Genomic DNA, 24,385 nt, shown 5'->3' with positions numbered 1-24,385 from the left:
ACCTGTCCTTTTTGTACAGATCACACCTGCCCCAGAAGAGGTCTCAGTGATCCAGAAATCTGAATCCCTGCCCCCTGCTCCAATCCCTCAGCCACGTTTTATCCTCCACCTCAGTCTATTCCTAACTCACTGTCACGTGGTACAGGCAGTAATCCCAAGATTACTACCTTTGAGGTCCTGCTTCTCAACTTCTTTCCTAATTCCCTGTAGTCTGTTTGCAGAACCTCCTCCCTTTTCCTACCTATGTCTTGGGTACCAATATGTACCACAACCTCTGGCTGTTCTCCTTCCTACTTCAAGTTATCGTGGACGCGATCAGAAACATCCCAGACCCTGGCATCTGGGAGGCAAGCTACCATCCGAGTCTCTTTCCTGCGTCCACAGAATCGTCTGTCTGACCCCCTAACTATAGAGTCCCCTATCACTGCTGCCATCCTCTTTCTTTCCCTATCCTTCTGAGCCACAGGGTCAGACCCTGTGTCAGAGGCACGGCCACTGTTGCTTCCCCCAGGTAGGCTGTCCCCCCGAACAGTACTCAAACAGGAGTACTTATTGTTAAGGGGGACAGCCACTGGGGTACTCTCTAGTACCTGCTTCTTGCCCTTCCCTCTCCTGACTGTTACCCACTTCTTGGTCTCCTGTGGTCCCGCGGTGACTACCTGCCTATAGCTCCTCTCTATCACCTCCTCACTCTCCCTGACCAGGTGAAGGTCATCGTGCTGCATCTCCAGTTCCCTAACATGGTCTCTAAGGAGCTGCAGCTCGACACACCTGGTGCAGATGTGGTCAGCCGGGAGGCCAGGAGTTGGGAAGTTATAGTACAACTTTATAAAATCTAGTTGGGCTGCATCTGAATATTGGTAATGCCATTGTGGAAATGATGTCAAGGCTCTGGGGAGGGTGCAGAAGAGGTTTACCAGGACACTGCCTGTATTAGAGGGCATGTGCTGTAAGGAGAAGTTGGGCAAACTGAACATACTGGAGGCTGTGATGGAACAAAGGACCCTATGGAAAATCCTGGCAATACTGGACAATGTTTCTCACCCTCTGCATGCCACCTTGGCCGAACAAAGGAGCACTTTTAGTAATACACTAAGACAACTGTGCTGCCCCAAAGAGCCTTCTATAAGGTCATTTTTACCCTTGGCCATTAGGCTCTATAATGAGTCAACCTGTAGTCAGGGAAATGATGACCCCTCCTGTTGGACTGTTTGAGTTAACTTGTTTTTTTTTAATTCTTTCTTACTTCTCTTCTAATATTCGTATATCTGTGCACTTGTAATGCTACTGTGACACTGCAATTTCCTTTGGGATCAATAAAGTATCTATCTAAACTTGGGTTGTTTTCTGTGGAGTGGTGGAGGCTGAGGGCAGATTTGATGGAGATGTACCAGATTGTGAGAAGCATAGACAGCCATGATCTTTTACCCGGGGTTGAAATGTGTAATACCAGAGGAAGGGCATTTAATGTCAGAAGGGGTAAGTTCAAAGGGAATGTGCAGGGTACTTTTTTTACAGAGTTGTGGGATACAGGAATGTGTTAGCTGGATTGTTGGCAAGGCAGATATGAAAGAGCTCTTCAAGAGGCTCTTAGGCACACGAATGTGCAGGAAATTGAAGGATAGGAACATTATGTAGGAAGAAGGGATTAGTACTGTAATTGGACATTTGATTATTCATTTAATTAGATCACCAAACACTGTGGTCAGAAAGGCTGGTTCCTGTGCCATACTCTACATTCAACTTCCATTTCAGGAACTGGAGCATAAAATTAAAGTCGATATTTCAGAGCAGTGTTGTCATTCAGATAAAATTATTGAGCATGGTTCTATTCGCTGTATGAGATTGTTGTCAAGGAATCCATGGCAATTGTTGAACCAGAGCAAAGCATTCCTGTTGGTGTTATGGTCAACATGTATCTAAAAATACCAGCTACATATACAGTAGCTACTTATAAATCAGTTGCTGTATTTTCCTACTTTGTAATTTGGATTACGTTTCAAGTCTTTTTAATTCATCATGTAATGGACTGAAAATCCTCATTTATTTTACCCATTAACTGTTTTATTTTAAACTGCAGAATTCAAGCCAGTTTCTCCACAGCTTTCGAATTAACTCTTCTTACCTTCCCATCACCTCCACTGGTTCCCCTCCTGTTTTCCTTTCTCCTATCAGATGCCTTCTTCACCAGCCCTTTCCTGCCCAGCTAGCCTCACCCATCACATTCTAGCTGGCTTCCTTCATCTTCCCCCACTTTTTTTATTCTGACATCTTCCCCCTTCCTTCTCAGTCCTGAAGAAGGGTCTCAGACCGAAACATCAACTGCTTCTTTGTTTCCAAGGATACTGCCTAACCTGCTGAGTCCCTGCATTTTGTGTGTGTTGCTTTGGATTTCCAGCATCTGCAGACTTGCTCATGTTCACAGATATGTGTGATAGTTCTTGTTTGTTGAGCAACCAAGTTTATGTTAAAGTTTGCTACCTGGAAGCAGTGAGGTAATTTTATTTTGGGATTTCCTAAATCTTTTAAAACAATGAAAATATCTTTGTATGCAGGCTCCTAACGAAGTTCTGTGCTAATTCTACAGTGAAAACTATTTTATATATGTTGTAGAATTATAGATCAGATCCTTTGAAAGATAATATAAACAAAGGAATGCACAGTGTTCAAAGTAAGTCAGTGAAGCAGATTTAATAATAATTTCCAAAGTGTTTTGGATAAAATTTTTGCAGAACTATAGAAAACAAAAACAGGGATCTCAGAGACCTCATTCAAAGAGTCAACAGCAATGGAAACAGCTAATATAACTTCCAGCAATGTGCATTCACCATCATGGGGTTGAATATTGTACTAATGAATCAAATATTTGTGGAGTGTACTCAGGGAATTTGGTGGCATCAGAGTAAAATCTCAATGAAAAATGCATTGTTACAGACAATTAACTATGGTGAATACATCAGGAATTCAGTGATAACCAGACTGTGATTAGTTAACTCAACAGGAAGATAAAGTTTAGTTTTATTTATTATGATATGGGAAAGAAAGGGAAAGCATCCAAATTGGAGACCTGATTCAAACACAATGGCCCACTGCTCTAATGTATGATATGATATATTTTTTCTTTGTACTTGTATTTCACCGTACTTATGCATATGAAAATAAACTCCGCTTGATTCCAAGAGTCAGACACAAAACAAATGAACAAAAATTGTCTCTCAGAACAAAGGAGGATGACAAGAATCAACCAAAATATTATTTCATATCAGTTTAATCTGACAACCACAACTTACCCAATACCCAGGGCTACAAACTTCACAGCCTATAGCTGTGGCTGGCGTTCAAAACAGATACAGCAGTGTAACATGCAAAGCACAGAATAGTCATTTAATACTTGGAAAAAAGCAAATATTATATCTGAAATTAATTATTTTGTGATGCTCAGTAAGTGGGAATTAAACAGATAACAGAAGTGTGCCAACTGACTACAAATACAGGCTTTATTGGTAGCTCATCAAATGAGTCTTAAATATTTATTACTGGATGCATATTGCTTTTGTAGCAACAGGATTATGTCCTGAAAGGCACAGTGGGATAATGCTGCCAATAGTTGCATCTGATATCTTTTTCTTAAAATACTTGTAATAATTCCACCTAGTTCTCTGTTTTTCTTTTGAAGCAGAACACCAGGAATTGTTACTCACATCAGGCAAGTGTTGATGCTGCTATGCATTTCATGTGCTGTGTATGGACGGTGCATTATATTAATGTCAGTAATAATGAAAACACTGTACCTTGGCATGCAAATTCAAAAGCATTTTATTTTTTCAATTCTAGTGTTTGATTGAATGGATATATTAGATTCACTTCCTTTCCAAACAAAGACCACTCTGGTGATCAACAGAGCCTTATTATGTTTACAAATGCAAGTGTATTATTAAATGTATGAGAGAGAAGATTAATGTGTGATAGCAGTGTTGAATAACTCATTGCATGGTTGATTTATTGGTTAATTTTCAGTCCAAGGCATAGGGCAAGCTCAGACTTCTGGATTTTTCCATCCTGGTTTACATCGCAGTGGTGTAACAGAATTTCACGGAACTTGTCAAGATCAACTCCAGTGATATTAGACTGAAGAAAATGAGAGAAAAAAAAACAAGATATTACTTGCTGTCATATATTTGCACTCATCCAGATACAACAGGACCACTTTTCACAGGCCATTATGGAGTGCATTAGTGTAAATGGTTGGTCATAAAGCAGCAGAATAGAGTGACAAATTCTCAGTCAATCAGTTCTTGTTTGCAGAGGGCACCATTAGTTTGTAAGTACATCTACCCTTTTGACACATAATAGCCTCAGCTTGCAAAGGGTTTCTCCCAAAAGAGACTGTGGTAATTGTGGAGGTATGGATGATGTTCATACTGTTAAAACAATAGAGAAATTTCACAATAACACCTTAAAAAAAAAAGCAAGCAATTACAACACACCACACACACACCACACACTGCCTACCGTCAGTATGCATTCATAGCTAGGTTTAGTGAATAGTTTGAAGGCCATTTCTACAGAACTTCCAAGTGTTTATTTTGTTGCTGGTTGTCATGTTTTTCTGAAGCACTATTTCAAGTGATACAATTTTATGTTTGCTTGCCAGCAGCATTGTTGATAATAGCGTGATTTCACAAAGAGAATTCTCCGTCTGGACATGTTTGGAGGAGAGCTACATGAGGAATGCTCTGTACTTGTAAAGACACACTCTCATTTAAAGATGCAGCTGACAAGACACTGCCCTGGCAATCAGACCATGGGGAGGTACCTATTCCCATGGTTAGCTGAGACAGGAAGCCTATTAATACTAGCAATTCACATGAGAGTTCATCATCTGCTGAATCTGGTTCATTGCATCAACTGCGTTTACAAGCATTGTTGAACCTGCCCAAGCAGACTTGAGGGGAATTGTTTACCCAAGTCCTGATCAATAGATAGCCAGATACCATCCATAGCAGTCATAGCAGATCTGTTGATTGTATAACTTGAAGTTGCCAAGAAAGTTGATGAAGGCAAAGCAGTGGATATTGCCTACATGGACTTTAGCAAGATATCTGACAAGGTCACACATGGGAGGTTGGACAAGAAGGTTCACTTGCTCAGCATTCAAGATGACGTAGAAAGTTGAATTAGACATTGGCTTTGTGGTAGAAAATGGTTGACTGGAGGACTGTGTGACTAGTGGAGTGCTGCAGGGATCGGTGCTGGGTCCCTTGTTGTTTGCCATCTATATCAATGATCTGACGACGTAGTTCACAAAGTCAGCAAATTTGCAAAGACTGGGAGTTAGTGGACAGCGAGGAAGACTATCATGGCTTGCAGCAGGATCTGGACCAGCTTGAAAAATGGGCTGAAAAATGGCAGATGTAGAGAAGTTTGAGGTGTTGCACTTCAGTAGGACCAGCCAGGGTAGATCTTACACAGTGAACGGTAGGGCACTGAGGAGTACCAGGGTAGATCTTACACAGTGAACGGTAGGGCACTGAGGAGTACCAGGGTAGATCTTACACAGTGAACGGTAGGGCACTGAGGAGTACCAGGGTAGATCTTACACAGTGAACGGTAGGGCACTGAGGAGTACCAGGGTAGATCTTACACAGTGAACGGTAGGGCACTGAGGAGTACCAGGGTAGATCTTACACAGTGAACGGTAGGGCACTGAGGAGTACCAGGGTAAGTCTTACACAGTAAAAGATAGGGCACAGAGGAGTGCAGTAAAACAAAGGGATCTGGACACACAGGTCCTTAATTCATTGAAAGTGGTGTCATGGGTAGGTGGAGTCTTAACGAAAGCTTTTGGCTCCTTGGCCTTCATAAATCAAAGTACCAAGTATAGGAGATGGGATGTTAAGTTGAAATTGTATGAAATTTGGATGAGGCCGAATTTGGAGTATTGTGTGCAGTTTTGGTCACCTGCTGTTGTGATGGAAAATAACTGGTTCTTTGAGTCTCAACAGTAGAGGCCTGGACACACACAGTTTTAATAATAAGGAATTTATTTACAAGGGGAAGTCGGGTCAACACAAGCAACTACAATATTCTAACAAAAAAATGCTTAGGGTTAACACATGTGGGGAAAGCTGTACAATACACAGAAAGAGGTGTGGGGACAGGGTACAGTTACACATACAAAGAACAAGGGAAAAGCACTACAACAACTATCCCCCTTGACCTTGGATAGCTGCGGCTCCCTTACCAGGACAAACAATAAACCTTCCCAAACATAAATCAATGCACTTACCTCCAATGAGGTGGTCTGTAAGACAGACCAAGCCAGGCACATGTCTCACCTTTTATAGAATGGGGCTGGGCGAGATAATCCAATTAAGGTGACCAATAATTTAGGTGTGCATTGATTAGTTGGGAGGGACCAAATGTTGATTGGCATGTGGTGTGTCCTCCGACCAGCCAGGTGGCAGTGCATCTGTCACATGGCCGGTATCTCTGGATACACCTGCCTACAAGAATGATATAAATAAGGTTGAAAGAGTGCAGAGAAAATTTACAAGGCTGCTGCTGGAACTGAATAACCTGAGTTATAAGGAATGATTGAATATGTTAGGACTTTATTCCTTGGAATGTAGAAGTTTGAGGGGAGGTTTGATGGAGGTATACAAAATTATCAGGGTACAAATAAGGTAAATGCAAGCAGGCTTTTTCCAGTGAGGTTGTGTGGGACTACAACCAGAGGGCATGGGTTAAGAATGAAAGGTGAAAATTTAAAGGGGAACATGAGAGGAAAACTCTTCACTCAGAAGTGTGGAATGAGCTGCCAGTGCAAGTGGTACATACGACCTTGATTTCAACGTTTAAGAGAAGTTTGGATAGGTACATGAATGGTAGGGGTATGGAAGATCTATGATCCCAGTGTAGGCCGATGGGAGTAAGCCATTTAAACTTAGCATTGGCTAAATGAGCCAAAGGGCCTGTTTCTGTGCTGTAGTTTTCTGACTTATTGGTCATTGTCCTAAAGGGAGTTGGCGGCCAATCCTCTTCGGTAATATTAGATATAATGCACCAGCTGTCAACAACTTGCTTTTATGTTGCAATTTCAATACCAGAAAACAAATTTAGCATTGATGCTCCATCTGGTGATAATAAAAATGAGGATTTAAATAAATATTGTAAAGAGAGGAAGCAAGATAGAGAAGCTTAGGGAGAGAATTTCAGTACTCATGGACTTTGTTGCTTTGTCACTTGTCTGTAAACTCAGCAGTATATTGGAATTCCTCTACCTGGCATTGGCACCTTATTGTCGTGCGTACAGTGAAAAACTTTGATTGCAGATTGTACCATATACCAGTGCAAGCTGAGATTTTGTTGTGTCACTTTATCATTCACAATAACAATCTTAATAATGGACATGGGCATTATGTTGTTTACGGTATCTGGGTGGTTAAATGAAGCAGTCAGAATACAAAATGAATGCCAAATTTGAAGTTTACATTGGACGTATACAGAAATGGCCATCAACCAGTTTTGGCAAGCACCATAAGCATCTACCCAGTTCTCTTCATCAAGATCTAATAGCACATCTACTGTACATGTTTTGCAAGCTGCTCTTCCCCAAATGCATCATTTTTTACTTGTCTCAACTAGTATCAAACTCCACATTCATCACAATTTGGGTAGGAACTTTTCTCTTGATTCTCTTTTGAATTAGTTCGAGATGATTTAATGTACTGTACAATTCACATTTGGACTCCACCACAGGATGCCCTTTCTACTTTCACCTCAAGCTATTTTGTTAATTTAAGGTTCTCTTGGTTAGCCTGCAACCTCTTCTTAATGAGAAGCTACCCATCTAGTTCACCAATTTTTGTGCATCGTCTCCAATACATCCATTTCATTTTCTAAATGATGATCTGCAGGCTGCTGAGAATCTTGAGCAACACACACAAGATGCTAGAAGAACTCAGCAAGTCAGACAAGATCTATTTTTCAGGCTGAGATCCAACCCAAAACATCAACAGTTCATTCCCTTGCATAGATGCTGCCTGACTTGTTGATTTTTTTCCTGCAATTTGTATGTGTTTCATTTGAAATAGCTTTCTGTAGTCATAGGTTAGGGCAGAACATTTAAAAGTTACAAGACTTGTGTTCAGTTCTGATTGCCAGACTAGTATGGATCTGTTTATTCTGGAGAAAGTGCAGAGGAGATTCAGCAGGCATTCACTGGACCGGAGAACTTTGATTATGGGGAAGAGATTGGTTAGGCTGAAGTGAAAGAGTCTGAGGAGTGAATTGTTAGAGATATTTAACATTATAGGAGGCATAGATGGGCAGAATCTGTTTCCCATAGGAGGGGTATCAAAAACATGGTTTAAGGTGAGAGGAAGTGGGATTTGAGGGGATCAGAGAGTGATATCTGGAGCTTGTTGCCAGAGGAAGTGTGGAATCACTACACTTAGGAAATGCTTAGAAAGGCACCTAAACAGGCAAGACTTAGAAGTAATGAGGCAAATGGGCAGGTACAGGCTGGTATGAATGTGGTGGGCTGAAGCACCAAATTCGGTTATGGATGACCTAATGACTCTATAAACTCTGTGACTCTAGAATGTTTTTCAGGCAGAGGTAAACAGATTCTTGACAAGTAGTCCCCTCCTGCTCCTAAATCATATATGCATAACTTCAAATGCCTCTAGCTGGACCTGTCCTGACAGGAAACTTGGCACACTCTCACCTGGCAGTGTTTACAAGAGATACAGCTTGGGACAGGCCCTTCCGGCCCAATGAGCTGCACCACCCAGCAACCCACCCATCTAACACCAGCCTCATCACGGGGCAATTTACAATCACCAACTTATCTATTAACCGGGACATCTCAACTATGGGAGGAAACTGGAACACCCAGAAGAAACCTATGTATTCATGGGGAAAACGTACATACGACATCTGAATTGACCTCTGAACTCTGGAGCTATAATAGTGTCGCGCTAACAGCTGCGCTCTACCTTGGCAACCATCTCAATGGTAGTGGAAGCATAAATATAGCTAAAATTCTGATTGCTGTACTGTACGTAGCTATATAATCATTTTCTAAATTAAAACATTGTGTAAACTCACCTTTACCAATTCCATCATATCTTTAACAAACCCATCCACCTCGGGACCCTCCAGAGCTCCTGTTTTACTCTGCAAAAGAAATAACAGTTGGAATCAGAAAATATTTGGTGATAACTCGCCACTGATGTTTTTACAGCAATCAGTTCAGATGCCAGTTTATTTGCTCGCATCTCCTCCCTTCCCGATACAGGATGAATCAGTTACCCAACAGAATGCTGTGCCCCTGTTCTCACAGTCCCTTCCCACTGTTTGTCAGGCCATGTGTTAAAAATTGCGACACACACTTATTCTCAAGTTCTGGCTATTAGTCACACTGCATCATTGCTTAACAGCAGCCAGATTTATGGGCAAACAGTATATCTGTGTTCAACTAACCTTGTAAGAAAAATTCTGTGGAAATGTGGTTCTCCATCTACCAGTCTATACAGGTATTCTCTCAACAATGAGATGGAACCATCAATTATACGAAGTCCCATGATTGGATTGATGACTTAAGTTCATTCTTGGCAACAGATGCACTTTTGCTGCTAACCAACGGCCAAAATAGGTATTACCCTGTGATCTTTTGGATGAGTTGTAGCAGTGTTCCAGGACAATACTGATGGCTGGAGAAAGCTAGGGTCAAAGTTAAGTTCATTTGTGTTCATTCAATCGTGGCTGATTTATTATCCCTGTCAACCCCATTCTCTTTTCTTCTTCCCATAACCTTCAATGCCCTTACTAATCAAGAACCTATCAACCTCTGCTCTAAGTATACTCAATGACTTGGCTTCCATAGCCGTCTGTGACAGTGAAATCCACAGGTTCACATTCTGGCTAAGGAAATTCTTCCTCATCTCTATTCGAAAAGGACGTCCTATTTTGAGGATGCACCCTTTGATCCTAGGCCCCTCCACTGTAGGAAACATCCTCTCCTTGTCCACTCTATCTAGGCCTTTAAATATCCAATGAGTTTGTGAGATCTCCCCCCCCCCCCCATACCCAATATTCTTCTGAACTCCATTGAGTACAGGCCCAGAGCCACCAAACACTCTTAGGTTAACCCTGTCAATCCCAGGATCTTTCTTATGAACCTCCTCTGGAATCTCTCCAATGCCAGCACATCCTTTCTTGGATAGGGAACCTAAAATTGCTCACAATAATCCATGTCGTCTAACCAATGCCTTTAAAAGCCTTAGCATTTCATCCTTACTTTCATATTCTAGTCCCCTTGAAATGAGTGCTAGCATTGCATTTGCCTTCCTCACTGTTGATTCAACCTGAAAGTTAACCTTCAGGGAATCCTACACTTTCATTCCTTCTATCCAAGTGCATGAACCTACGTTTCCTTACGCTATATTCCATCTGCCACTTCTTTGCAATTCTGCTAAACTGTCTAGATCCTGGTAATCTTCTGCTTCCTCAACACTACCTGCCCCTCCACTTATCTTAGTATCATCCACAAACTTAGCCACAAGGCCATCAATACCACCGTCAAAACCATTGACATATAACATGAAATGAAGTGGTCCCAACACTGACCCCTGCAGATCACAACTAGTCAACGGCAGCAAATTAAAAAGAGGCCCCTTTTATTCCCACTTTACCTTCTGCCAGCCAGACAAGCCCTATCAATGTTAGTATCTTTCCTGTAATACCTCAAAAACAAATGAGCTGGTTGTGGATTACAGGAGGAATGGAGACAGGCTAATCCCTATTGACATCAATAGATCTGGGGTCGAGAGGGTAAACAGCTTTAAGTTCTTTGGCATCCACATCACTGAGGACCTCACATGGTCTGTACACACCAGCTGTGTGGTGAAAAAGGCACAACAGTGCCTCTTTCACCTCAGACGGTTGAGGAAGTTTGGTAGGGCCCCCCAAACCCTAAGAACTTTCTACAGGGGCACAATTGAGAGCATCCTGACTGGCTGCATCACTGCCTGGTGTGGGAACCGTACCTCCCTTAATCGCAGGATCCTGCAGAAAGTGGTGTGGACAGCCCAGCGCATCTGTAATTGTGAACTTCCCATGATTCAGGACATTTACAAGGACAAATGGTGGGAACCGCACTGAAATGACGGAGGAAAGGGAGGTTGTTTCCCTTAGAGAAATAGAGAAAGCTTGGAGATAGTGCGAAAGGAGGATAGGCAGGTGATAGAGAAGGGACACGCTCAGACGATGGTTTGAGATGTGTCTATTTTAATGTGAGGAGTATTATGAACAAAGGGCGTGGATCAGCACTTGGAGCTATGATGTTGTGGCCATTGCAGAGACTTGGATGGTGCAGGGGCAGGAGTGGCTACTTCAAGTGCCAGGCTTTAGATGTCTCAGAAAGGACAGGGAGGGAGGCAAAAAAGGTGGGGGAGTGGCACTGTTGATCAGGGATTGTGTCATGGCTGAAGAAAAGGAGGAAGTTGTGGAGGGGTTGTCTACGGAGTCACTGTGGGTGGAAGTTAGGAATAGGAAGGCGTCAATAACTCTACTGGGTGTTTTTTATAGACCACCCAATAGTAACAGGGACTTCAAGGAGCAGATAGGGAGACAGATTCTGTAAAAGTGTGTAATAACAACGGGATTGTTGTGGTGGGAGATTTAAATTTCCCAAATATTGTTTGACATTTCCCTAGAATGAGGGGTTTAGAAGGGGTAGAGTTCGTTAGGTGTGTTCAGGAAGGTTTCTTGACATAATATGCAGATAAGTCTACAAGAGGATCTGGTATTGGGAAATAAACCTGGTCAGGTGTCAGGTCTCTCAGTGGTAAAGCATTTTGGAGATAGTGATCACAATTCTATCTCCTTCATCATAGCATTGGAGAGGGATAGGAACAGACAAGTTAGGGAAACATTTAATTGGATTAAGGGGAAATGTGAGGCTATCAGGTAGGAACTTGGAAGCATAAATTGGAACCAAATGTTCTCAGGGAAACATACAGAAGAAATGTGGCAAATGTTCAGGGGATATTTGCGTGGGGTTCTGCATAGGTAAGTTCCAATGTGACAGGGAAAGGATGTCCCTGTACAGGAACCGTGGTGTACAAAGGCTGTTGTAAATCTAGTCAAGAAGAAAAGAAGGGCTTACGAAAGGTTCAAAAACTATGTAATGATAGAGATCTAGAAGATTATTAGGCTAGCAGGAAGGAGCTTAAGATTGAAATTAGGAGATCCAGAAGGGGCCATGAGAAGGTCTTGGCGGACAAGATTAAGGAAAACCCCAAGGCATTTGACAAGTATGTGAAGAGCAAGAGGATAAGACGTGAGAGAATAAGACCAATCCAGTGTGACAGTGGAAAAGTGTGTATTGAACCAGAGGAAATAGCAGAGGTACCTAACGAATACTTTGCTTCAGTATTCACTATGGAAAAGAATCTTGGTGATTGTAGGGATGACTTACAGCGGACTGAAAGGCTTGAGCTTGTAGATATTAAGGAGGAGGATATGCTGGAGCTTTTGAAAAGCATCATGTTGGATAAGTCAACAGAACCGGACGGGATGCACCCCAGGCTACTTTGGGAATCGAGGGAGGAGATTGCTGGGCCTCTGGCAATGATCTTTGAATCATCAGTGAGGACTGGAGAGGTTCTGGAGGATGGGAGGGATGTGGATGTTGTTCCCTTGTTCAAGAAAGGGAGTAGGGATATCCTAAGAAATTATAGGCCAGTGAGTCTGACTTCTGTGGTTGGTAAGTTGATGGAGTAGATCCTGATAGGCAGGATTTATGAACATTTGGAGAGGCATAATATGACTAGGAATAGTCAGCATGGCTTTGTCAAGGGCAGGTCGTGCCTTACAAGCCTGATTGAATTTTTTGAGGATGTGACTAAACAATTGATGAAGGTAGAGCGGTAGATGTTGTGTATATGGATTTCAGCAAGGCATTTGATAAGGTACCACATGCAAGGCTTATTGAGAAAGTAAGGAGATATGGGATCCAAGGGGACATTGCTTTGTGGATCCAGAACTAGCTTCCCACAGAAGGCAAAGAGTGGTTGTAAATGGGTCATATTCTGCATAGAGGTCGATGACCAGTGGTGTGACTCAGGGATCTGTTCTAGGACCCCTACACTTCACGAGTTTTATAAATAACCTGGATGAGGCAGTGGACGGATGGGTTTGTAAATTTGCCAATGACTCAAATGTTGGGCGTGTTGTGGATAGTATGGAGGGCTGTCAGAGGTTACAGCAGGATATTGATATTGATAGGATGCAAAACTGGACTGAGAAGTAGCAGATGGAGTTCAACCCAGATAAGCGTGAAGTGGTTCATTTTGGTAGGTCAAATATGATGGCAGAATACAGCATTAACGGTAAGAGTCTTGGCAGTGTGGAGGATCAGAGGGATCTTAGGGTCTGAATCTACAGGACACTCAAAGCGGTTGACTCTGTGGTTAAGAAGGCATACAGTGCATTGGCCTTCATCCACCGTGGGATTGAGTTTAAGAGTCGAGAGGTAATGTTGCAGCTATATAGGACCCCGGTCAGACCCCACTTGGAGTTCTGTGCTCAGTTCTGGTTGCCTCACTACAGAAAGGACGTGGAAGCCATGGAAAGGGTGCAGAGGAGATTTACAAGGATGTTGCCTGGATTGGGGAGCATACCTTATGAGAATAGGTTGAGTGAACTTGGTCTTTTCTCCTTGGAGCAACGGAGAATGAGAGGTGACCTGATAGAGGTGTATAAGATAATGAGAGGCATTGATCGTGTGGATAGTCAGAGGCTTTTTCCCAGGGCTGAAATGTCTAGCATGAGAGGGCATAGTTTTAAGGTACTTGGATGTAGGTACAGAGGAGATGTCAGGGGTAAGTTTTTTACGCAGAGAGTGATGAGTGCGTGGAATGGGCTGCTGGTGGTGGAGGCGGAAACGATACGGTCTGTTAAGAGACTCCAGGATAGATCCATTGAGCTTAAAAAAATAGAGGGCTATGGGTAAGCCTAGGTAGTTCTAAGGTAAGGACATGTCCGGCACAGCGTTGTGGGCCGAAGGGCCTGTATTGTGCTGTAGGTTTTCTATGTTTCTAAGTGTGTTAAAAGGGCCTGTAGGATCATTGGGGAACAAAGTCACCTCAAGCACAATTTATTCCAGCTGCTCCCATCCAGGAAACAGTACTGCAGCATAAAAGCCAGGACCAACAGGCTCCGGGACAGCTTCTTCCACCAGGCCATTGGACTGATGAACTCACACTAATTTGAGTGTATTTCTATATTACATTGACTATTCTATTTATTATAAATTATTATAAATTACCATGATTGCACATTTAGACAGAGACGTAAAGTAAAGATTGTTACTCACGTATGTGAAGGATGTCAGAAATAAAGTCAATTCAATTCATTCAATTCAAATTCAATTCAATACCATGGGCTCTTATCTTATTAAACAGCCTCATGTGGGGTACCTTGACAAGCACCTTCTGAAATTCCAAGTATACAACATCCACTGACTCTCCTTTGTGCATATTTGTTATTTCCTCAAAGAATTCCAACAGATTTGTCAGGCAAGATTTCCCCTTAAGGAAAACATGTTGACTTCATTCTATTTTATCATGTGCCTTCAAATACCCTGAAACCTCATCCTTAATAATGGACTCCAACATCTTCCCAACCACTGAACACATTATGCCACAATACCACGTTAGCAAGACTGTTAATGCATGCACAATGTTGATATGCAGCATGGCATCAACTGCCATTCTGGAGTTCATCAGTGAAGATACTGCACTTCCTTAATGTTAATTGCTGACATTGTGGTTCAGAAGTACAGTTTGATCCTGATCTTGGCTGCTGTCTGTGTGCGCTTTATATATTTTTGCTTGCGCTCCAGTTTCCTCTGGGGTAGATGTGCTTCCAGGATAGCTGATTAGTCTAAATTATCCCGTAGTGTGGGCAAGTGGCAAAGGTACAAAGGAAAATTAATGAATATGTGAATGAGAGAATAGGTCACATGGACACAGGGAAATAGGAAGCATGGTAACCTGTCTTAATGACTATTGTCCAGTAACACTTATATCCAGTGTGATGAAAGACTTTGAGAGGTTGGTGATGAAGTATATCAACTCCTGCCTGAGAAGCGACTTAGATCTGCTCCAGTTTGACTACCATTACAACAGGTCCACAGCAGATGCCATTTCATTGGCTCATCACTCAACCCTGGAACATCTGGCAGTGAAGATGCACACATCAGGATGCTCTCCATTGACCACAGGTCAGCATTCAATACTATCATCCCCTCAGAACTAATCAACAAGTTTCAAGACCTTTGCATCAGTACCTCCTTGTGTAATTGGATCTTTGATTTCCTCACTTGAAGACCCCAGTCAGTACAGACTGGTAAAAGCATCTCCTTCACAATCTCTCAACACAGGTGCTAAAGACCCTCACCATCCAGGACATGGTCTCTTCTTGTCACTACTATTGAGAAGGTACAGGAGCCCGAAGACCCACATTCAGTGGTTCAGGAACAGCTACTTTTTCCCTCTGCCATTAGATTTCAGAACCCATGAACATTATCTTATTATTTGCTCTTTTTCCACTATTTATTCATTCTGCAATTTACTGGTGCTTTTATGTCTTTGCTCTGTTCTGCTAATGCAAAACAACAAATTTTATGTCAGTTTTCAGTGATATTAAGCCTAGCTTTGATATTCTATTATCAGCTTCTCTGCACTTCAACAACATTCTCACTACAACCTGTCTACAAGGCAGTAGGAGGACTACAGTTCCAAATGACTGTCAAGGTTTCGATGGCATGCAGTGCTGGACATGGAGATTTTTGGAATTTCTTACAATTTGCCATTCTATCCCATAAGGAAGATCACTATTACGCCATTTGGAGAAAGAAATTTGCACATCATTCTTTCAGTAAGCTCATGGCTTCATTAATGTGATGCATAATACCCCTAACTTGCACACATGTTGCTTTGCAGGTGTTGTGTGTAAACTCTGAGTTTCATCAGAACTGAATAGGATGCCATCCCTTCACTGTTCAGATTTGATGTGCTCATAAATATCCCAATGTGCCAATCGATTCTATGCTGTGAGCAGTTGAGCCGGGACTGGTTACTGGACGGTATGCACGATCAACTAACAACATCCTGGTCTGCACAAACTGATGCACAAACTCGTACACACTCAGCATGCAGTGTATGTAAACCATGTTACAGCATTGCATGGTGGCACACTGAGCTGGTGGGCTACTGGCAGGGTGACACTGAAGTCTGAACAATTGTCCTTATCCTGGCAAAAGATTAAATAGGCTGTGTCTATACTTCCTTTCTGTTTAGTATTATGATAGATGGTCTCATTAGAATATTCATTCTTAACAGGCTGGACTACGCAGGGTTGAGATCAGAAGAAAACTAGCCTCCCCTTCATGGATTCAGTCTACACTTCCCATTGCATTAGGAAAACAGCCAACATAATCAAGGACCCTACCCACTCTGGTCATTCTCCTCTCCTCCTCTCCACCTTCCATTGGGCAGAAGATTTTAAAAAACTTGAAAACACTCACCAACTAACTCAGGAACAGCCTCTATCCTACCTTTATAAGACTATTGAACCTTTCTCGTGTATGATTAATCTACATACCTTGTCATAGCCTTCATAGTTTATTTGTCTACCTGCACAGTACTTACTCTGTGACTGTAACACTGTATTCAGGATTCTGTTCTTGTTTTTCCCTTTGTACTATCTCAATTAATTATGTATATAATGATCTGTCTGGACGGCATGGAAAACAAAGTTTTTCATTGACACATTGACAATAATAAACCAATACTAAATTTCTTGAGCCAGAGGGAAATGAACCTTTGGAAATATTTACTCAAGAGATGTACATAGGTTCACTTGCTGAGTACGTTCTATACAGAGACAAGTAGATTTTTCACTGTCAAGGAATATGGAGTTAAGGCACCTAAATGTCACTATACACCTGACATTCAGTGACGTGCTAGTGAACTCTGTCGTGTGGCATTTCAACCAAATGTGCACTTGTTCTTGACTACCATTTTGGTGTGACAAGCACATTTGTTGCCGTTGTAAACTGCTTGCTCACAATCCCAGTGTCTGAATGAGATTGTTGAGTGAAATACTTCAAGATCAAGAAAAAGACCCACCACATCATAATGAGAGAAAATCTTCTCAAAATCTCTTCTTCTTTCCTCCAGACTACAAGCCTACACAAAACAGGCAGAAAATTAATGACAAACAGTAGCTGTTCCTTTGAAAAGTGATAGCACAACTTCATTGGTCAAAACAAAACACTACAAAGTATACTTTTGAAAATTAAGTGGATATATAATAGCTGTAAAGCTACCAAGTTTCACTTTGAACAACTCTCAGCAAAAAGAATGTTTAAGTGCAATGATCCTATCCAATGTAACAACAGGACAAGTTGTGACAACGGAAGAACTGGCATTGAATCAAATTATGTGGAATAATTTATTTGGGAAGATCATAATGTAGAATGATAAAAAGGAAAGATGTAGAGACAAAACATGTAAAGTATAAATATGAAAGTTTAAAAGAACATTTTAATGAGCTTTGCCCCTTTCATTATGGGATGGTATACTGGGCAAAGGTGTAATACCAGCACCAGGCTTTCCCAGATACAGAATAGAGTTCATGAACGTATCACACTGCTTCTCCCACACTAGTGAAACTTTGGTGGTGGAGTAGAAATAGCTCAAAGGATATTCTTGACTTTATTAATCAATCAAGAGAAATAATGGGAAATTTTTGGGTGAAAGATGTCTGAATGCTCTTTGAGTGGGCACTAGTAGACCCCACGAGAGAGAAAAGCCAATAAAGAGAAAGACACCCACTGAAGAACCCACATTTTGCAATAGCTTTTCCAACACAATATAAATGAAATTGGCATTAATTTTGAATTAATGTAGACAGACTAATAGGAGCTGAAGAATGTTTTTAATAATCATGGATGGGATCTATATAGAAATAGAACATAGAGCATAGAACATAGAACAGAACAGTACAGCACAGAAACAGGCCATTTGGCCCACAATGTTGTACTGTACCAGCTACAAAGCTTTGCTCTCTGTATACCCATGACTGTGTTGCTACCTACAGCTGCAATCTGCTGATTAAATTTGTTGACAATACTACATCGATTGGCCTAATCTCAAAAAATAATGAGGCAGCCTACAGAGAAGAAGTCAGCACCCTGACACAGTGGTGTCAAGAAAACAACCTCTCCCTCAATGTTGCAAAAACAAAGGAGCTGGTTGTGGACTATAGGAGGAATGGAGACAGGCTAGCCCCATTGAAATCAATGGATCTGGGGCTGAGAGGGTGAACAGCTTTAAGTTCCTCGGCATAAACATTACCAAGGATCTTACGTGGTCTGTACATACTGGCTGTGTGGTGAAAATCTTTCACCTCAGACGGTTGAATAAGTTTGGATCCCCAAATCCTAAGAACTTTCTATAGGGGCACAATTCAGAGCATCCTGACTGGCTTCATTACTGCCTGGTATGGGAACTGTGCTTTCCTCAACCGCAGGACTCTGCAGAGAGTGGTGCAGATAGCCCAGCGCATCTGCAGATGTGAACTTCCTACTATTCAGGGCACTTAGAAAGACAGTTGTGAAAAAAGGGCCCGAAGGATCATTGGGGACCCAGGTCACCCCAACCACAAACTGCTCCAGCTGCTACCATCCGGGAAACAGTACTGCAGCATAAAAGCCAGGACCAACAGCCTCTGGGACAACTTCTTCCACTAGGCCATCAGACTACTTAACTCATGCTGATGCAACTGTATTTCTACGTTATATTAACTATCCTGTTGTACATATTATTTATTATAAATTACTATAAATTGCACATTGCAAACTTAGACAGAGATGTAACGTAAAGATATTTACTCCTCATGTATATGAAGGATGTAAGTAATTAAGTCAATTCAATTCAATTCAAAGTAAATCAAAAACACCCAAATACTAATCCCTCCTACCTACACCGTGTCTATATCCCTCCATCTTCCTTACATCCATGTGCCTATCCAAACGTCTCTTAAAAGCCTCCAATGTATGTGCCTCTACCACCATAGCAGTACAATCGTATGTGTGTTTGCATCTCCCCTATTCCTGAGTTCAACCCAAATGTACTCAAAGTCTGAGGCCTCCGTTATCTCTCCCCGGAGTGCAGCTGTGATATTGCCCCTAAATAGTAGTGCAACTCCCCCCCTCTATCTTTTCTAAAACTAAGAAAACCTGGTACATTAATCACCCATTCCTCACTCTGTGTACTCTATATAACCTGGGATATCTATCACTTGCTTGATTTTGTGACTGAGCTCCAGAGGCCAAGATAAGACAATTTCAAATTTAAGAATATTACTTGTAAACGTGTGAAGTGTCATCAGTCTATCAGATGTTCATAAAATATTAATGCATAAGCTTGCTGGCTTTCAACAGTATGGCTTATAAATGACTCCAGTCCTACACTAGTGTCCTACACTACACTACATCCTTTGCATAGACTAAAAAAATGTCCTTTGCATGCACTTAAAAAACATGTCCAGTAGTTCTGTCAAAATTATCAGGGTGATCAGGACAAGGAATAAATGCCAGCCTTGTTAGCAATGTATAATTTTAAAGAAGTTTTGTGCATGAAACCAGTTTACCCGATGGCCTGTAAGGAAAGTGTGCTTGCTTTCCATGTTGTGCAATCCAGTCTGGATTACAAACTTATGGACACCCGTTTATATGAACAAAATCCCATGTATAATTCAAAAGTCTGATGTTTGTACATACACTTAATCCTACAAGTGGCAGAGCAAGTTCCCTCTCTCTCTCTCTGTCCAATTCAGCCTTGCGTATTTATGATGCCCTTCATTGCTGAGGTGTGGTTATCACATTGAATGATTTTGTGTATTTTCTGATTTATGGACAAAATCGTCTGCAAGAGCAGATCCTATTGTAATATTTTATATATCTATCTGGTCAGCCTCTATACCTATGGAAAAGCTATAGTGTAGATGGGGATCTGTTTTAACCACTGACATTAGCTCCTACCACCCCTCCCCCTCTATGAGTTAACTTTTCCCACCAAAGTGCATCAACCAATTTGGATTCATCACCAGGAAGCAAGAGTTTGTGTCTTCAAATCAACTGGCATTAACCAGCTACTGGAGTTGAGCCTCAATCATCTCTGTGGTAAGGAAGCTGGCCATGCAAATCCAGCCTATCCCTCTCTGCAAGGGCTGCATATTCTTTCTGTGATGTCAGTCAAAAATAAACTCCTGTTATCTGACAAGATATTCAAGAAGGTTCAATGGTAAGGTAGTACCTTTCTTTGACAGATTAGGTTAATTGTCTCAGCAATTTTCCTATGTATCTTGTTTAACAATAAACCTTCTTCTGAAGAAGGAAAGCTTAAATCCCTTGCTTACGATCTGAATAGGTAGTTTTGTTGAGAGATCAGTGTAATGCTATCAAAATGTCCCTGTCACTTGGACAGTTGCTACATTTGGAGTTGGTCACGTTAGCTGCAATGCCTCTACAGCAAGTACCTTTCCCATTGTTTTAGTAGAATGTTGGGATTATGAGTAGTTCATACCCACTTCACTCTTGGTGTAGCTACTTGATCAATGCAATATCAAACTTGTTCTGACTCATTGGATTGTTCATGTTTGTATTAATTTATCCTTAAGACTGATCACTCTTGCTAGTTTTCTGGTTCATCAGACTCGAAACTCCCAAACTAGGAACAGGCGTGCAGGGATTATTGTCAGACAAAGGAACATACCAGTGTCACATCCAATGACACTAAGTCCACGTGATGCTGCCATACTGGTATACACAATTTAGTGCCTCAACTATCTCCTCTCAGGCAATGAAACTCATTAGAGTGATCCCACTCCTTGTAAGCAGTGCACCAATAGGTTACAAAAAAGTTTATGTGCTTTTTTTCTGAAATATGTTTCAAAAGTTGAACTTACATCCATTTTGAACCGTAAAAGGAAATTTTCGTCCAGTGATAGGATCCTTCAAAAGAAAAGAACTTCATGGTCAATACAGATTCTAGAGTAGCCTGAAAAGAATATTTAGCAATAATTGTCCAGCCTACAGACTTGAGGTTTACTGGGGGACATGGGAAGAGTCCCGAGTAGCATCATGACAAATCCTGATCATCTGCTGTCACTGCACAACATTGTGACAATCATTTAGCAAGAGCTTTCTCTCGAATATTCTCTGTTTCATTGCCTTAAAGACAGTGAATTGAACTTGATGTGTTGACAGTGATCTTACAGAATTTCTAGATTTTGGGCTGGAAGACAGCAAATGTAATACAGGTGTTCAAGAAAAGGATCAGCAAGATCTTCAGGATGATTAGACCGACATGATATCACAGAAACGGCAAAGTTTGTCAGTGATGAAATAGTAGCAAAGAACTTTAACAATCATGTTTCGGCACAGGCAATGTGTTCTTGTGAAAAAAATGAGAATGAAGAAATCAATTAGAGCCTTGTGAAGATTCAAAGCAGGGTATATAAGGATCCAGATTTTTAAATGGCATTTGATAAGATGCCCCATGAGAGCTGTAACATAGAAAAGGTGTTCATATTAGCATGGATAAATTAAAGGACAGAAAACAGTGAGCTGGAATGAGACAGGCTATCAGCAGGCTGGCAGGCTATTACTAGTAGAGTGACTTGGGATTTCAGCTGATATCTCAGCACTTACAATCCATAATAATGAAGTAGAAATAGTTTGCTGATATTACAAAGCTAGGCTAGAATGCACGGTACTGTAAAAATGTAAGAAATGTTCAATCCTTTCATTATTGACCAAAAAGCAAACTGGTAGATGTGTTCAGTGGGTTGAATAGCATTTGTAGGGAGGGGGGAATCATTGACATTTCTGGTTGAGAATCTGCATCAGGACAGAGTAGGGAGGGAGTGTGGCCATTATTAATAGGAGGGGAAGAGTGAGATGGGTAGACAGGAGGGGTAAGAGATGATGGACAGATGGAGCCAAGTGAGGGACACTGAAGGTGGAGAAAACAGCTGGAGGTGATAAACAAAAAAACAAAGTGTTGGAATCAGGCAAGTAACTATTACGGGAGGATTAAGTTCAGATGGAGGGAGGTATCCAGTGGGTGGGATAGGACTGGGAGGGGAGGGTTTGTTTGTTTCCAGCAGTTTGTCTGTTACTCCAGATTCCAGCATCTGCAGGCTTTTATGTCTCTTTTTCCCCATAGTTCCTACAAAATGCTGACTGTTCGTTTCCACGGATGCTGCCAAACCTATTGAGTTCCTCCAGCGTGTTGTGCACCTTGCTTTGAACCCAGCATCTGCAGAGTATTTTGTGTTTCCGACCTGACCTGCTGGAAATACCCAGCATTCTTTTTTTAACTCTCTCCCTTGTATGTAAGTGAGAAGCATTCTGTCTACAGTCAGCCTGGCTGAGATCAGTTGATTCGGTATTTCCAACTAGACGCATCTTTAGGCTTTTTCAGTGATATTTACTCCGGTGGCACTTTCTCTTCCTTGGTGTGTCTCCAATATGGAGATGTTTCACCTGTGATTAATTGATCAAAGAGAGTCAGCATTGTTTCTTGAAGGTTTAGTCACAATGGAATACTGTGAGGAAGTGATTGTCATGGTGGATGGAGGAATATTTTGGTATACTTTGCAACATCTCACGTGTTGCAAATCAGAATGCATAGTGTACATAGGGCCAGGAGATAAAGGAATATAATTACAGTATATCAAGGATGTAGGTAAATCTGTGGCAGAAAGGGATCAATAAAAGGTTACGGTACCTGCTTTGAATTCAAGAATAATACAATTGCTGAACAGATTGGTGCTGTCTATTCCTTACGGACATACATGGAAACATCAACCAAATGAATTCACACCATCACATTTACACTAATTCTTCACTATTTCACTCTCCCACATTCCCAGATTTCACCTGGATTCTACTACTCATCACCACACAAGCGATTCTGCAGTTGCTTGAAATCTTAAGCAATACACACAAAATGCCGGAGGAACTTAGCAAGTTGGGCAACATCTGTGGAGGTGAATAAACAACTGACATTTAAGGTTGAGATCGTTCAACAGGACTCATCTGGGCAATTTACATAGACAGTTAAATTACCAGTCTTGGGATGTGGGAATAAAATGGGACCATCAAGAGGACGATTATGAAGTCACAGGAAGAACATACAAACTCCACATAGAGAGCACAGTGGAATGGGATTCAATTCAGGTCATTGAGGCTGTGAGGCAGCACCTCTATAAGCTGTTCTACTCTGTTGTCCATAGGTTCGTGGGTGATTCAAATTGAGGTGATTGAACTTGTCAAGAAATTTGACAGGGGGAATATAATGATGTGCACATTTTGAACACAGTTTAACACTAGATCCAAAGAAATAGCCATCTTTCAGTGGGTTACAGACTGAGACTTCTCATTGACTGATCTCTTAATATCAAATTGAGAAGTCTGTTCCTTTTCCATTGGAATTTAGAACTAGCAAACATTTTTAAAAATGTTTCCTTAACTATTTAAAGTTGCAAGACATGTATCCAAACAGATTCAGAGAATAGATTCAACTAACCTTGCCAAGTCATTCAGGTCCAGTCGGCCATCTTTGTTCTTATCAAAAATTTTCATCTGAAATTAAACATGAACAGTGAGTGGTCAAAATGCAAGATATATTTCCATATGCAAACAATGAATATTTTTACATTGATAGCATTTGACTACCTGATAAAGTGGATAAAAAGGAGCATCAATTTCATTGCATAAACATAACTTAGTTATCTGCAGGTTCAAAAAGTACTAAATAACAAGTAATCTGAGGAGTTAGCAAAGATTACAAGAACACTAACATTTTTTTTTTCATTTCCCTCAATACTTTAGAGGCTACATGGCTAATAGAATCTGTTGAGTTAGCAATCTCAAGTGGTTTGTTGAGAAAACTTGAATGCCCCTGGGCTTTGCATGAGGAAAGCCATACTGCTCATCATTTCTGCAAGCTTTAGGAGTAAAATTGGAGGGTCTGTAACTCCAAAACACACATGATTTCTCAAGAAAGAAACTTGTAGAGGAACCTCCCTCCTGCAGCCCAGGGTGCAGATGGTTGTCAGATAGACAACAGTTTGACTGAATTAGGAGCCAATTTTTAATGCAAACATGTCCAGAACTCAGTGACAGTCAGGCTTTTTACTATACATTTTCCTTTGATGTCAATGAGGGAAAATTGGGGATGGTTTATAACAAGTAGCTGATCTACTAATTCCAATATCCCCCAGGACAGAGTGAAAA

At 41.3% G+C, this 24,385-nt stretch overlaps 1 protein-coding gene across 1 annotated transcript in view; it reads right to left on the bottom strand.

The window, feature by feature from the left end:
- Positions 1 to 3,252: 3,252 nt before the first annotated feature.
- scgn (secretagogin, EF-hand calcium binding protein) overlaps positions 3,253 to 24,385 on the bottom strand; it is a 54,521-nt gene continuing 33,388 nt past the window's right edge. The window contains exons 7-11 of the mRNA XM_073023973.1: positions 23,676 to 23,731; positions 21,049 to 21,094; positions 17,205 to 17,264; positions 9,115 to 9,183; positions 3,253 to 4,128 (exon numbers count right to left, since the gene is read on the bottom strand). Of these exons, the coding sequence (XP_072880074.1) occupies positions 4,000 to 4,128; positions 9,115 to 9,183; positions 17,205 to 17,264; positions 21,049 to 21,094; positions 23,676 to 23,731 (360 nt within the window). The 3' untranslated portion in view covers positions 3,253 to 3,999. The remainder of the gene's footprint in view (positions 4,129 to 9,114; positions 9,184 to 17,204; positions 17,265 to 21,048; positions 21,095 to 23,675; positions 23,732 to 24,385) is intronic.

The sequence above is a fragment of the Hemitrygon akajei genome, chromosome 20 (assembly GCF_048418815.1).
Source record: "Hemitrygon akajei chromosome 20, sHemAka1.3, whole genome shotgun sequence".
Lineage (NCBI taxonomy): Eukaryota > Metazoa > Chordata > Chondrichthyes > Myliobatiformes > Dasyatidae > Hemitrygon > Hemitrygon akajei.
Note: the sequence above shows the minus strand (reverse complement) of the source record. Positions and strands in the feature narration are given on the sequence as shown.